At 36.4% G+C, this 15,957-nt stretch overlaps 1 protein-coding gene across 1 annotated transcript; it reads right to left on the bottom strand.

The window, feature by feature from the left end:
- Positions 1-2,554: 2,554 nt before the first annotated feature.
- On the bottom strand, positions 2,555-11,360 carry LOC585009. Its single transcript, XM_003725202.3, has 2 exons — positions 10,854-11,360; positions 2,555-5,277 (listed from the first exon to the last, which is right to left on the bottom strand). The coding sequence occupies exons 1-2, from the start codon at positions 10,868-10,870 to the stop codon at positions 4,743-4,745; spliced, it is 552 nt and encodes a 183-aa protein (XP_003725250.2). The 5' UTR covers positions 10,871-11,360; the 3' UTR covers positions 2,555-4,742.
- Positions 11,361-15,957: the final 4,597 nt, after the last annotated feature.

Here is a 15,957-nt window from a genome sequence, read left to right on the forward strand (position 1 = left end):
GTACTTATTCTCTTATTCACTTAGTTTAACTTACTTTTGCCAACATGCGCTTTGTTCACCGTGTATTGTATTAGCTGCCCGTAAATATTTCCTAGCTAAAATATAGGGAATTATATGTGTCTGAAATTGTATCTCAAAGAATAAGCAGGCATCCACAGTACTAATGGATAAATGGTGTGTGATGTATATTAATAAGTTCTAATGAATATTATTTCTTTTAAAGATTTCTGTTATTATTATATATCTTATTAAAGATTGAGTTCAGAAGTATCATTTAATATTGATTTGTTCAATATTAAACAACAAGAGGTTGAATTTTGTCCTTATCCGGCAACAAATGCTGCATTTTTGAAAATCTATAATCATGTGTGGATTAGATTTAGATGTAATCAAATATCAATGATTATAAACGTCTTCCATATGACTAATAATGAGATAAAGATCAATTGCGACATTCCCATTATTCATGATTGCTTTTTCTTTATTTTTTTTAAAAATTCCTTTGATTTCTTGATAGTTAAAAATAGTAAAATATATTATCAGGGAATTCGATACAAAAAGAGTTTTTAAAATGTTTAATTGAAAAACAAATCATGCTATACAAGGATGCATTGTAGTCTCATTGAAGTGATACCTGTGATATATCTTGCTCATATGGAGGATGGTTGTGTGTACAGTTGACGAAGGGATTAATAAAAGAGTAAACGATATGGATAGTGTCAATGTTTACAATATTTTCTGTCTTGTATATTTTTGCATCTTTTCAAGTTCTTGTCTATCTTTTTTCATTAGTTATTATTATTACAACTTTGTTTATATTTTTTTGCTGATAAGGTTCCACACATCTATTCTCTATCTGATGGATCTGAATTCTTTGCAACACGACGGAGCAATGTTTCTGTAACATACTGGTCTAGAATACCAAGTTATGATGAAAGTCTTTTAGTATATGATATGGTGTAAAACGTGAAAGGGGAAATCGAAATAGAGAGGGAATGCGGGACAGAGAGAGAGAGAGAGAGAGAGAGAAAGGAAATGTGCGTGGGGGGGGGGGGGGGTGAGCGAGAGAGAGAGAGGGAGAAAGGAAGTATGTGTGAGGGGGGGGGTACGTGAGCGAGAGAGTGATAAAGAGAAAGGAAATGTGGGGGAGGGGGTGAGCGAGGGAGAGATAAAAAATAGAGAAAGAAATTGTGTGTGTGTCTGTGTGTGTGTAGGGGGGGGGGGATGAGAGAGAGAGAGAGAGAGAGAGAGAGAGAGAGAGAGAGAGAGAGAGAGAGAAAGGAAGTATGTTTGTGTGTTCGGGGGGGGGGGGTGAGTAAGACAGAGAAAAAGGAAGTGTGGGGGAGCAAGAGGACTAGGCGAAGATAAGTTCTGTACCTAGCTAGCTAGGAGCAAGTTGATTTTACATTTTATTAATTAAAGATATTGTCTATATCTTATAATATGATAATAGAAACATCATTGATTAATCTAACACCTTATCTATCACTGATCTTTCTCTGCACCGTCCAATGCTAATGGTGTTGACTTGCTACACATTTCCCTTCTCTCGCTCAATTCTATTTCAGTCACAAAATATCAACTGCACCCTCTACGGTCACGGTGTCTGTCCAAAACAGATATTGCAGCTTTTTCTTTTTTTTTTTTTTTTCTTTTTTTTTCTTTTTTTATTTTTTTTTTTAAATAAAACCATATCACTATTAATTTCATTTCACCAAGGAAAGTCGCTCGTGGGCTTGATTTCCGAAGCCCACGCCAAAGCTATACACGAAATTGACTGGCGCAAATAATCTTTGAGATTGAAGAGCGCCATCTAAACGAAGAACCAACCAACCAACCAAGAGGTTAAACGTCACACGCACTCTATATGAAAAGCGTTGACATGTCAGACTGATATCAAATATATAATAAAATACGAAATAATAACATTATTTTGATCATTTTAATTGAAACGAAAAAATCAATTTGCAGTTACATGAATACATACAAAATGAATACACAATGGCATAACAAAAACTGTCACATTAATGAAGCATCCTGTATTTACACATAAGCATCACAAACGAGCACAAAATAGCGACAGGACTTCAAGCTAGAAAAATGCTAGATTTGAGATTGGAATGGTATTATCTTGTAATCAATTTTGTAATACCCTCTTTCTTTCTTAATACCTTAATACCTTAATTTTATAGTGCGCCTCAGAATAGTTTCATGGCGCAATATACATGTAAGTGCGTTATATTATTATCAATATTAATTATTGTTATTATTATCATTATTATTAAATCATATATATGGTGCTATAGGTTAATACAGCTATTAATGATTTTGCACTGAATTCCTGTTACTTTTTTTTTTCTTCCTGCTAATCCATTTTCTTCTTCCCTATTTGTTTTGGTCTTTTTCCTTTTGTTGTTGTCTTTTTCCTTTTGTTGTTGTCTTCTTCTTCGTCTTCTTCTTCACCTTCTTATCTACCTCCTTCTCTCATTTCTTTCTCTCTTTCTTCTTCTCCACCTTTTCCTTCTCTCTTCATCTCTCTTCTTCTTCTTTTTTCTTCTTCTTCTTCTTCTTCTTCTTCTTCTTCTTCTTCTTCTTCTTCTTCTTCTTCTTCTTCTCTCCTTTCTTTCTTAGTTACCATTGTACTAAATTCCATAATCTAATGTTTCCTTAATTTCTTTAATTGCTTTTTCTCGTATGACCTCTCGTTCGTTATACCATTAAAAAATAAAGTATTATTAAAAGAAGTAATCGAATATCACAACAGTTTTTATTTCAAAATGCTGCCGCCGAATCCCATTAAAGCAATTAAACAACAAGGTCTCTCAAATTAAAACGAGACATAAATTGAAATAAAGTAAGAGAAGGAATAATTAAAATGGGCATGAATTTGACCAAAAGTCTTTACCTTAACTTGTTGATCTGTTAAAGAGAACGAGAATAATTTTTACTAGAAATTATTGCAAAACAACCCTATAATAATTTACAATGGAATTCAAGACACGCCTCCTATTATTATTATCTCTTCTAAAATTTCATGTCCAAAACATTTTAAGAATTTATTTATATCATTTTCACAAATTCTCCCCTGAAATTGAACTAAATTTCCAAATTAAATTCAAGGTCAAATCACCTAATAGACCTTTACTTGTCTGCATTTGTTTTGACGGACTATTGGTAAACAATGAACAAAATAATCCAAATTAATACATTTCTCAACGAAAACATATTGACTTTCTTCGCTATTCCCGATGAAGACAGGGTAAAGCATAAGTTGCTGTGAATCTGAATACATTTGCAATGCTGCACTATATTTTGGCAAGAGAGGCATAATTCATTATATAATCTAAGATGACAACATCAATAGTAGTTGAGGAATGTCACGCTTTTTCATTTTTCTACGCAGCTATATGTTGTTAGTGGATTTATATAACGCCTTTTCCAGAGGATACAGAGCGCTGTCCCTTGGTCGTAGGAAAAAATAATTGCGGAAGTCCGAGTCAGTGTTCAGATGCTTTTGGAAGAAGTCAAATGAAGAAGGGGGTTTGTACCGATTATTAGTATTATAAACGATTAAAATATTCCAAATTCATGGGCAACAATGTGCTTTGAAGTCGCCAGGCTTAATGATCTTGAAATAACAAACAGAACAAAGACTCACTTGGACTCGGTCCAAAATATCGAAGTGACTACATACTTGTTCTGTGTCTTCAATACTTTACGTTTGAATACATTGCTTGCAGTGTTAGATAGAATTAGTATAATATTTTAAGTTACGAGCATGGATAACAAACTGATCAAATACATTTGCAAATGTAGCATCCGCCCTTAGCTTGGCTGCATAGTAGGGAGGGGGTGGGAGGGGGAAGGGGCGTAAAGCATGTGAGCTAACTAGCAGTATGTGTTTCACGAAAAGAACTAACTGGGGGGAGGGGCTCTGGTATGATGAAAAGTATGCCGACATATTTTGCTAATCAATGAAGATCAACTACATATTAGTTTGCTTAATTTGATTAAGAAAATGTCAGGGCAATTTAATTTGCTTTGCTCTCCAATTCAATTAAAATGCTTTCAAGAAGATTAATGTCGCGTATATCATTATTTCCTTCTCTATGACGTTGTGACTATCAAATGTTTAAAACTTGTGTTTATAAATGCAATGGGTACTGCAGGCAAATAGAAAAGGTATCCTGGCATAGTTCATGATGAATGATTTTTCAACCCACATACATACATTATTCCAGCAATCATTGGCTTCATATAGAATGATGTTTCCCGATCAAGTACAGCGAAACCTGTCTATTAAGACCACCCAAGGGAGACTAAAAGTGGTCTTTAAAGGCAGGTGGTCTTTATGTACAGGTTCCTTTAGTACATGTTTCAATGAGAAACCATTTCAAGGGAAACAAAAAATGTGGTCTTTGTAGACAGGTGGTCTTTTTATACAGGTGGTCAATGAAGCAGGTTGCACTGTATATACAGAACTATAGTTACTCCATTTCTGGCCTCAAGAATGAACTACTGGCGCCAAGGAGAATGAAGATAGCACCTTTCTGGGAGAGAAGATGCCAGTCTCTTATTAATCGATGTCCACTTTACAAACTTCTTCCAGAAATACTCCCTTTTACCTCCACTCTCCGGCCATGTCAAGTACGGCATATGTTTGTCCACGTAATACTTGACCCCGTACGGTAGGGCTATGTCTCCGGGAGGGTCGAGGAAGAGCAGGAGCACCTTCTTGAGTTTCACTCGGTTAATGTGATGAAACGATTGCCGCACCATGGATACGAAGTCGATGTCGGCAAGGGATGATTTACTGATGACGAACACGGTCTTGAAGCTTTCTTCGAGATCGTCTTTGAAATGATCGAAGACGAAGGCGTCCCGGTGCAGTGTTTGTCGCCATAGGTGACAGCGTGGAAGAAGGACAATCGCTCCTGCACCACCGGCTGAAGATGACGCTCCACCCACTCTCGATCGTCGTCATGGAAACGGATGTTGAGCGTACGGTGCTGCGGCGATTCGTCTTCGAGTTCTTTGTAACCACCGATGCGCATGCTCAGTACGGTGAAGGTATAGTCTAGCCAATCAGTGAAGGGGAAACAACAAGCTGACTGATCACGTGACATGGTGATTGAAGCCGATTCGGTGGATGTTTGTGGTTTCGGAGGTGATATGCGGGATAAAGGTGGTTCCACTTGACCTGAAAGTGGCGGCTTGCTTTTAGATGTTAGGTCACATATTGTTGCCAACGTAGGATGATGAAATTTGCAGAATTTTCTATAAAAGATGAAAACAAGGAGAGAAAGGAGGTTACGAAGAGTACATATACGAACACAAATGCGATCGGGGTGAGGCATCCACCCTTGTGAAAGGTAGAGAATGAAAATAAAATGAGGAACATGGATACATATAGAGATGCAACGTGTGAATATTAATGATCTCTGCCTCATCCTTTCCTAATAGACCGGTTTACTAAACAAAGGTTGTTCTTGACAACTTGAAGGCGCCTGATAAATGCCTGACATATCAACACAAAATGTAGGCAGGTTAATGGAACACCTCGTCACTAGGTCCCTAGGAAAGAATGATCCATAAATTTAAATTTCGATAGCTTTGAATTACAACCATCCCATGACTAAACCCCTCATTATGCCAATGTATATAATGTATCTCCCACATGTCTTCATATATACATATATAAATACTGCATGACTTCCATCAGATGACTGTTATGTATAGTTTTGATAAAAGACAGTGAGAGATCGGGGGGGGGGGGGTACGTGTCCCCTACCGTGCACTTGCTTGCTCGTCCGATATTTCATTTTCATTTGGGGGATGCAATATAATGACGATGAAATTTTAAAAGCCCTGTACGTCACCTTTTGACTACGTTCGAACATTAGAATGATATTATGTTATGTTACGTTTATTGAAATTACCCTCGAGTTGATTTCTTTAAAGGCCCACTGCACTACTTGCGCCCTCTATATAACAAACAATGACTAATCGGTGACCATTGGTCCCCCATGATCCTCTTTTTCTTATGTTAACTGAGAGCTGAGTTGATGAGATAACCACTGTCCAGTGACCTTGCAGGGCAGTCTAATCCCTCCTATAAACTACGGCAGATAAGCTTTAAAGCTTTTGCAATGGTGTTTCTATTGATTTCAGTCATATCGACAAGGCTGTAGTTCTCTCCAAACTCAACTCACTCCAACTACCAAAACCACAGCTATTAATATATTAATCTAATCTTGAAATCAAACAAAGCTTTTTGTCCGTTACAAAATATTCGTAAAGCCTAAATTATTTTACATTCACTGTTGAACATGGCAGAATAAAAGCGCAATAATCTAGTAGTCATAATTCATCACCAAATGCGAGTTAACCCTTTATAATCCAACCCACAACATGTGCAGTAAATCCTCCTCCACATAGACTTTGCTGGATCAAACAAAACATGCCCTTAATAGACTTGATTATAAATCAACTAATTACCACCATTCGTGTCTAGTATGAATCTATGATCAGAGATTCAATTAGAACATAAGCTTCGAATGGGCAACCATCGTTTTTTTCTCCAACCCTATCCAAATATCCCCAATTTATAAACAATAAACCGATCTGGCGTGTTCATCGAGTCATATCAAATTAAAAGCCCGTTTTCCAATTACGACCCTACGATCCTCGTGCGTCGCGGAAACAATGGAATAAATATTGAAGGAAACATCGACATAATTAATAGGATTATCTTCCCTCATACGCCTGTACATTAATCGTAATAGGATCAGTCCATCCTTGCCCTTTTCTGCGATCGCTTTAAATACCGGAATATTAATCTGGTTTATATTGGTCTTTGTTCCCCCTATGCTTATTATATTGGTTACGTAGAAAACGATTTAATGCGGTTTCTCTCTTTCTCTCTCTCTCTCTCTCTCTCTCTTGTCTTTGGCCATGATAGTCCAATATAATAGTCGCAGTCCCACATCGACGCTAAAATGTTAATGAAAAGATTAACTGTATCACAGCAAAAGTACAATCATTATTTCTTTGTTTGGGAGGTTGAGGGGGGCGGGGGGGGGGGGGTAATAATGCAAAATTGTAAAAGACCGTGCTTGTATAAAATATGAATTACAAGCATTTACCAGGTCTTCGCGATCCCCATCCAATATCAGTAAACATGTCATGTTAGCGATTTTAAAGGTACTGGTTGACTTTTGAGAATGGGCTTATGATGAAAACTTAAATCGAAAATTGATGATTTGAGAACACTATATAATTATAATGGCGATTGAATAATGTTACTCTGATCTTACACTTTATCGTTATGATATCAATTATGGTTGATTTTAGAAATAATGATATCATGGCATGAATAGATTGTTCTTGATAATCTCATCGAAAACCAATTCAATTTTTCTGTAGGCTACTAAACGTTTTAACATTTTTTGTTTAAACTGTCAGGTCAATGTTTATCTTTCATTCTAAGGGAAAGTCAGACAAACCTAAATAGTAATTGAGCTAAATTTACGAAGATGTGAAATATGTTGTAAGTAATGTCAATACATTATCAAATCTATACGAATTAGTCTAGTCACATGACCATCATATCTACCAAACAACATCACCAATAACATTTAAAACAACGTGTATATTGAATAAAGACAAGTGTGCTGCCAAATCTGAATTGGATCTAAATTCAAAGAAATCAACCGTGCAATAATCCATCGAAGTGCACACGGCACGGTACACTCTCTAATTAAATTCTTAAACCCGACATTTACTCGCATCGGCGACATTAGAGGGGGGGGGGGGGGGGGGAGGGGGCACAACCACTAAACCAGAATGGTGTTCACCCCGTGGCGGTGATGCAAATTTATATAAAATTGCCGAGAGAAAGCCCTCCCTTTTGAGTCTCTGAAATTCTTTCTAATTGGCTTTGGACAATTTAATCGAGAATACAGAGACACATTAATAACAGGGTGGCTGATTGATGATGGTATAATACAATCATGAAGATAAATAACGATAATGGTTATTTCAAATTGATGTCGCTTCAATATATTCAATGGCTAATATTCCATGAATAAATTGCCACTATTAGACTATATCCTTGCAGTCATAATGCCTATGACAATGAATGAATTCAGTAGTTAATAGGTTAAAACTGCCATGATGATGACAAACAAGTTGATTGATGAAAATAGTTATTTTTATGACTTTCAAAGTCATCAGGATATTTATTTATTCAATTATACAAGAGTAGAAAATAACCTGTATAAAGTTGTATACAAAACAATGTCATGCATGGTATCATTCGAATTGTCTTGTTCAATGTTGTTTCAATATATAATATTTTAACATGTTACTCTCTTAAAAAGAAAGAGTGAATTTTCACTCTATTTTCACTTTCTTGGGAGTGACGTCCGTGATCACTTGTTTAGGAGTGAAAATCGATTTATTTTAGAGTGCTCTCTAAGAAGAAAAGAGTGAATGTTCACTCTATTTTCACTACATTTTCACTCTCCAGAGGAGTGACGTCCGTGATCACTCGATTTTTTTTGGAGAGTATAATTTAAAGTAATCACCCGAAGAAAAGTCACGACAACTGATAATCATGGACAAATTATATGTAGATGGAAAGATTTTGTCTTGAAAAACACGAATAATTTGCTGGAAAATTATATAGATTTCATGTAAAGGCGAAGAAAAAAAAAAGAAAAAAAAAGATTTTGTGGGTAGCTGTGTCTCGCATTTGATGTCGCGAATCTTGACACTCTTCGAAGGCTAGGACCGCTGAAGGCAGAAAATGTGGATCTCAAATTAAAACAATTGAGAGATGATTACTGCGAGCCCCAAACATATTTTGAAGTGGGAAAATTGTTATATTGAATCAGTAAGACATTCCCTTCGCAATGATAGGAATTTATATTACGTCATATTATCTGTGAATCAAAATCATGATACTTTAAATCAAAGTCAGATTCACTAGATGATTCATCTTTAATGTACCAATTATTATTCCTGTTGAAGGAACTCACCTAACATATTACATGAGTTGCGGGTAAAGCGTAACTCACTGCAAAGCTCTCGGATCGGAGAGAGCAACCAATGGTTTCGAAATGTACAGGTGGAATTAATTGGCCAATCACATCTATTTCTTCTTCTTGGAAATGTGCAATAACTCAATAACTGTATATCGATTCGTTTTAAAGTCTAGGACTGGTCATCATTGATGACGCAGAAAGAACGAATTATCATGAATCACCGACAGTACAATGGAAACAAACGGTATATGGCACGAAATGATATAAAAACTGCGATGTTTGTACGTTATGATTATATATACATGTACGTTATGATTTAAATATCATGTCGATCGTATCAATTTGAAGAATAATACAAATTAAGTAGTCTAACCTGCTTTTAGCAACCACTTGCGCAGAGGGAACCTGTCTATAAAGACCGCATTGTTTTGTTTCCCTACCTGCAAAAAAGCCACGGTTTATTTTCTCTCCTTTACAAAGCTAACACGGCTATACATTTATCAGGCAGCCTTATCTTTTTTGTTAATGTAGTTGATAACCTTGATTTTATCATGGGCCATACATGTTCGCTGTGGCGTACCTTCGTGCCCTTCAGATTAATTGGGGAGAAAAGGGTTTAAACAAAAAGAGAAAGAGAAAGAGAGAGGGGGGAGAGGGAGGAGGAGAGAGAGAGAGAGAGAGAGAGAGAGAGTGAGAGAGAGAGAGAGAGAGAGAGAGTGAGAGAGAGAGAGAGAGAGAGAGTGAGAGAGAGAGAGAGAGAAGGGGAAGGGCGGGGTGAGGGGGAGAGGGGAAAAAGAAGACACTACAACCTAGGTCACTTCCACACCCTCCAATCTAATAATATCCCGAATAATAATCTGTGCATTTTTTTCATCGAGTAGTTATAACGACTGTTGTCCGGACCCCCAAATGCATATTTTTGAAGGAATATTTGTGTGGACGACGAACTATGGAATTGCTAGCTAAATAAAATAAACGCACAACCTGACATGGACAAAGAAAATAAATTGATTATGCTGTTAAATTTGCCATGGATCCGAAGCCACTCACTTTATAGATGGGAAGATGAAAAGCATGTTAGTTTAAAAATAAACCCGCACAACTATTACCTTAGCGGTTATATATAGTGAACTGCAAATTGTATATGGCATAGGTTCGAACCCTTAATTTCATAGCGATAACGACACAATTTTTTCTTTACAGTTAAATGTATTCATTGACATTGTAACTTGGAATCGTCTTTCCTTTGAAAATGAACGAAAAGTTGAAATGCCCATAATTATGATGGGTGCGAAAAATACAAACCTGACAAAGCATTTTGTTACTAAACATATCTATCAACATTACTGTTTAATCAATCGAATTAAGTAATTAGTCAAGTGGTCTAGCAATTATAATCACTCAGTCAGTAATGGCAACAAGTCAGAGATATAGATGATGACCACTTTTTGACTAGGATATACACATTTCCTTCTTTCTTCATATGCTCGTTGTGTAGATCATGGTGTGTTTTAACATTTTCCTGGAGCATTTTATCGAACTCCACAAAGCTGATATTTTCATTAAAACAAGTATGTAAATGCAGATATGAGCCGCTAAATGGTACATCTTTATGTTGAAAAATTCCAAACAACAACAACTTTTTAAAAATATAGTTTAACAGGAATTACGTGAAGATAAATATCACCATTCATTACTCAGCCTTTCCTCTCATCCACAATTAATAAACAACCGCGATTGAAGTATATCTACCGTTGAATTGTATTTCTGTACAGGAAGAATATAATGATAATACAGCATACTTACGAGTAATGTTCAGGCATGGAGGCCTCCTTCTGAGATGAAATAAGATGTCAAAATATATTCCGGCCTGCCTGCAACCCGTTCGGCCCCTCGAGGAGTCACCCAGATGAAAATATGAGGCCGCGCGCGTCTTTTGTTCGCTGCCTGCAGTCGTCTGCTAGCTGTCTTCAATACAAAAACACCCTGCTGAAAATACCCGGAGCTCATGGACGTGGCAAAGGTGGTATTATAATGGCGTAATATAAAGCGACCACTTCCTCATGCGTTCCACAGCTTGGGTTTAACGGTGAAATGCTACTTGATAGCGATGAAAACAAAAGTCGCTGGAACGAGAGCTTCAAAGTAACAACTAAAGGGGAATAAAACGATTCTGTCACTTATAAACACATTCGAAGTTTTGCCATGGCGCCCGGTTTTCAATTGAAATTCTAACGCGTGTCAAGCTTCGTCCATAGTAATCAACCCGTATGTGACTCTGGTTCAACTCCATTTCAATTTTTTTCTTCTTCTCTCTCTCTCTCTCTCTCTCTCTCTCTCTCTCTCTCTCTCTCTCTGTGTCTCTATCTTTCTCTCTCTTTCTCTCTCTAGCACTCACACAGTGGATTTCGTTTATTAATATGATTATGCGCGTGGTGGTCTGTGTAATAAGCAGAGTATTGTATTCAGTTTCACCCTCGGGCCGCTTGGCTGTGCTTTAGCTTTGACAAGTAGGTCTGGAGGTAATAATGGAAGAATGGAAGTCGAGGCATTGAATGATGGTGTCATAATATATAGTTCTGAAATCCGAAGGGCAAGATAATAAACATCTGAAAAGGATTTCTTTTTTCTTCTGCAGAGTGCGAAATCGAGACTTACACCAAACGATCTTTGCTTTTTGTATGTGCTTGTAAACATGGTCAATACAAAAAAAATCATTGCGACGGGCCAGAGCACAAACACACACACACACACACACACACACACACCCCAAATAAATACTAATACAAAAAATACAAAAAATACAATAAAAGAAAACATTGACATAATCTACTAAAGCCCTCGGTCTACATTCAGTCTCTCGGCCCTTCTATTGAAGAGTCTTCCCTTTTCGTTTTTTCACTTCTATTTTGATCCGTATACCTTTTTCCTTCTCTTCTCAATGAATTCTAGGGAGAAAACTAGAGGAAGATGGGGGGGGGAGAGGGGGTAGGGACCTTTGCTTTTGCTTCTTTCTTTTTATTCGGACGGAAAATTAGCCAATTGGATTAGCCTATATTAACTATATGTTAGTTATGATTCACATTTACCATGCCGAATCGCGTAGGGCCTACCATCATTTTAGTTCTGATTATGTTGTTGGTAAAGTATTATGTAACTGTCCTATGCATTTTAGTTTTTGTTTGTTTAAAATTGTTTATACAACTACTAAGCGTATATAGGCTGTGAGGCAGATTTTTGAATAAATATACCATTAAATAATTATCTATACTTGGAATTAGTTTGGCTGAAAAGAGTAGAAGAGAGAGAGAGAGAGAGAGAGAGAGAGAGAGAGAGAGGGGGGGGGGGGGAAGAGAAGGGACAGGGATCCGATACATTTACAAATTCCCCTCTCTAGTCCTTTTATCCTTGCTAATAAAGTACTACATGAACTTTAAAAAATGGAAAAGCTATAACATAGGAACGCATATTGCTTCCTTGTTAAAGCTGGACAAAAATGTCGGCAATTGTGTTATAAAATATAAATAAATAGATAGCGATAAGGAAAGAGGGAAACAATCGTTATAGGACTGTTTTTTTGTTCCCACCAGGGTATTTATGCCTAAGACACATAACATTATAATTAAATACTTTTTGGCTCAGCAGTTTTTACGAAACGTGTCAGGTAATAAAAATTTGTCAATCAGTAACTTTACTCAATTTGGCTCTAAAATATGGTGCGGTTTTCACGGTGGATAACTGTAAATATATCCGGGTTGTATTTAATGGATCATTTCAACTTGTCCATGATGTCAAGTTGCTATAGATACGTAGGTAGTTATGTATATTTTTTTAAAGATTGGGACAGTGTATGTGCGTGAGAGATAGAGATAGGAGGGACAGACTGAGAGAGAAAGAGAGAGAAGAGTAAGAGAGAGAGATAGAGAGAGAGAGAGAGGGGGGGGGGGGGTTATTTAGAATGAGACATACCTTTGGAAAAGATTTACATAGGATAAATAGAGAGAGAGAGATAGAAAGATAGATAGACTGAGAAAGAGAGAGAGAGAGAGAGACTGAGAGGAAAATGAAGAGATAGGGATATTTAATATAGAAAGAGAAAGAGAGACCAAGAGATAGTCGTGGTGGAAGGGGGGGGGGTGAGAAGAAAGAAAATATCAAAATGTAAAGAAATAAAGTACTGAAAAAAGGACTGATAACAAGGAAGTGAAAGAAAGTACTGAATAAAGTACTGAATAATGCACACACACAAAAGATTAAGTGAAGCGATGGAACGGTATGATGAAACCATGCCATCCTACGCATCATGCCATTTACAATTTTTGAAGAAAATCATTCTGGGTCCTCTTTATCCCTGAACTCGTATTTTCAGTCAAAACACTATTCATGTGGTGCCTTGAGTAAACATCTCTTTCATGTACTCCAGACAAGCTTAACAATACTTCTCTGTATTATTAAAGTTGCTGTGTCCATTGTGGAGGCCAAAAATATTGTATAAATACATTGGTATATCATAGGAGAAAATTCCATTTAATCAATAGTAAGTACCCCCTCAAAATAATCAGAGAAACTGGAAAATGATTTTTGGTGTGATAATCAAGCATAAGATTCTAAAATGAATTTCAGGTGGGTTGCGAAATAATTTGGTTATGTAGTAGTGCAAAACTCAACACTAGGGATCTATAACAATATCAATCTTATAAATGATTTTCCCTCAAATTGGTCTTGGGACTATTAATTATAATGCAGAATGTTATTCAAGCTGCCCTGAAGCACTGAAAGCAGTCATGAAATCACTTCTTGCTACATACCCATTCACTACAGTCTACACCTGGGTGGAGAGCGGCAAATGTAGATTAATGCTGAGCTGTGAACCACTTGATCCACAGTCCAGCCACGCCTCAACTAGACCATGATACCCTCTATATGATGTTTGAAATTTGTGCAACAATCATACACTCCCTTTAACATCACAGTCTGGTGAACAAGATCTATGTTTTTCTCTTTTATTTAATCTCACATTCACACAATGTGACTTCCGCATTGAAAAACACATTCATTCTTATCTACAAATCATACAAGTATCACACAATGAAACATTACAGCTCTTCATTTGTGCACAACAGTAGTTACTATGACAAAGCATAATATTTTGTTCTGTGTCAATACCATTTTGGAATGCTGGAGATTGTTATCAATGTATTGTTGTAGTTCATGTACATGTAATTCAACATGAATTCATTAAGAGAGGGTTAAATTCAATTGCAATCATCCAATTTAAATGCCATACTACATGTACTGCAATTCCATTTCCACACATTGATCAATTGTGGAGGAGGGGGGGGGGGGGGGGGTGGAGGGGAAAACAATCAAGGTTTTTTTTCTTCATTGAGAAACACAAATCAAGGTGATGTTTAAGTTAGACGATGAAACATGAGCATTCAACAATATGTTATACTATATAAAATAAATGATATACATAGAGACCAGCAGTGAACTGTAAAATCAAGGTGATTTTTATAATCCATCGGGTAAAAACCCATGTCTGAAGTCGGTATCCTTCTGGATTCACACAAATACATGAGTAAGTTAGCAATTTATATAATACTGTATTAGATAAACCTAAAAAGACAGGAAGGGGGGGGGGGGGTGGGTGGCTGATATGATGGCTATCCCCCCCCCCCCCTTCAGATCTCGACCATGGATGGACTGATCTTTGAGCATACTTCAACATTTTGTAATGATCAAGACTGCAACATCAGACTACAGTCTACAGTCTTTCGGTTTTTAACATTTTTATGTCAAATCAATACCAGCTAGTTTACATACGGTAGTCATTTTAGAGTTAAAGATAAAGTTGAGTACTGGTCATGTGATTGTATTGTGAAAGTAATGGTGTGGAATCGATCAGAAAAAGTTGATCATGTAGCATATTAAGTATTGCTGTGTACTGCAAGGTTACGGAATCATCAAAATGATAAAAATTTGGCCCAGTCTTGGCGAAGTAACAAGCCTTAACACACAAAGATGTATATGGGACTACACAAACATGTGGCATACAAATCGTGCCTCAATTTTAAGCAGCTACTAGGCATATTTATAATATTTATAATATGAAGGCATTTGAAGAGCCATGCTTTTCATGGAACATTTTTCTCTAATGTTCTTCCACACTTGCATAATAACAATGGAAACGCTCACAAATAATTGTTCACCTCTCCCCATAACTCAACCTTCTCTTTAAGAGTAGTCACAAACTTGCTTCACATAGGAACCTCATTACTAAGAGCTCTGCTATCACAAGGTATCTGTTATTTATTACAAGGTGATTTTTACCGGTCTCAGCTGTTTGTATATTTTAGGTCTTTTACCCTGATATAACAAGATTCCTGATATACAAGGTGATTTCTATGCTCCCAAGAACCTCGTTATAACAAGGTTCCACTGTGCTTGTTATAAAGATGTGTTCTGACAAAGAGAGAATCATAACATTAAAGGAAGTGCTCAAAAATAGGAATCATTTTTCCCAAATAGGAATGGTTGGCAGCTATGCTATTTAGACTTTTTTTTTTTTTACAGGAACCTATAATATACAAGCACTGCTTTTTAATAGGTTCCTCACATTATGAATTGAGAATCATTGAGACGTGCTTATTTATACTACAATTGTATTGTATAATTTTTATTTAATAACCGTACTTACTTACCGTAAAGAATATACTGTAGAGTTAACAACTAAATTATTCATACCCTTACCAAATTTTGAATTAGATAAGAATGTGAAAAATTGATTTGTATCAACGTATGTTTCTTGAGAATGTGACATATCAAAGCTTAAATCTAAAAGTATTTCACAATGGCCCTAGTTACAAAAAACATCAAATTTACAAGGGATATGAATACATTAGTTGTT

The sequence above is a fragment of the Strongylocentrotus purpuratus genome, unplaced genomic scaffold (genome assembly GCF_000002235.5).
Source record: "Strongylocentrotus purpuratus isolate Spur 01 unplaced genomic scaffold, Spur_5.0 spur5_scaffold_16, whole genome shotgun sequence".
Taxonomy (NCBI): domain Eukaryota; kingdom Metazoa; phylum Echinodermata; class Echinoidea; order Camarodonta; family Strongylocentrotidae; genus Strongylocentrotus; species Strongylocentrotus purpuratus.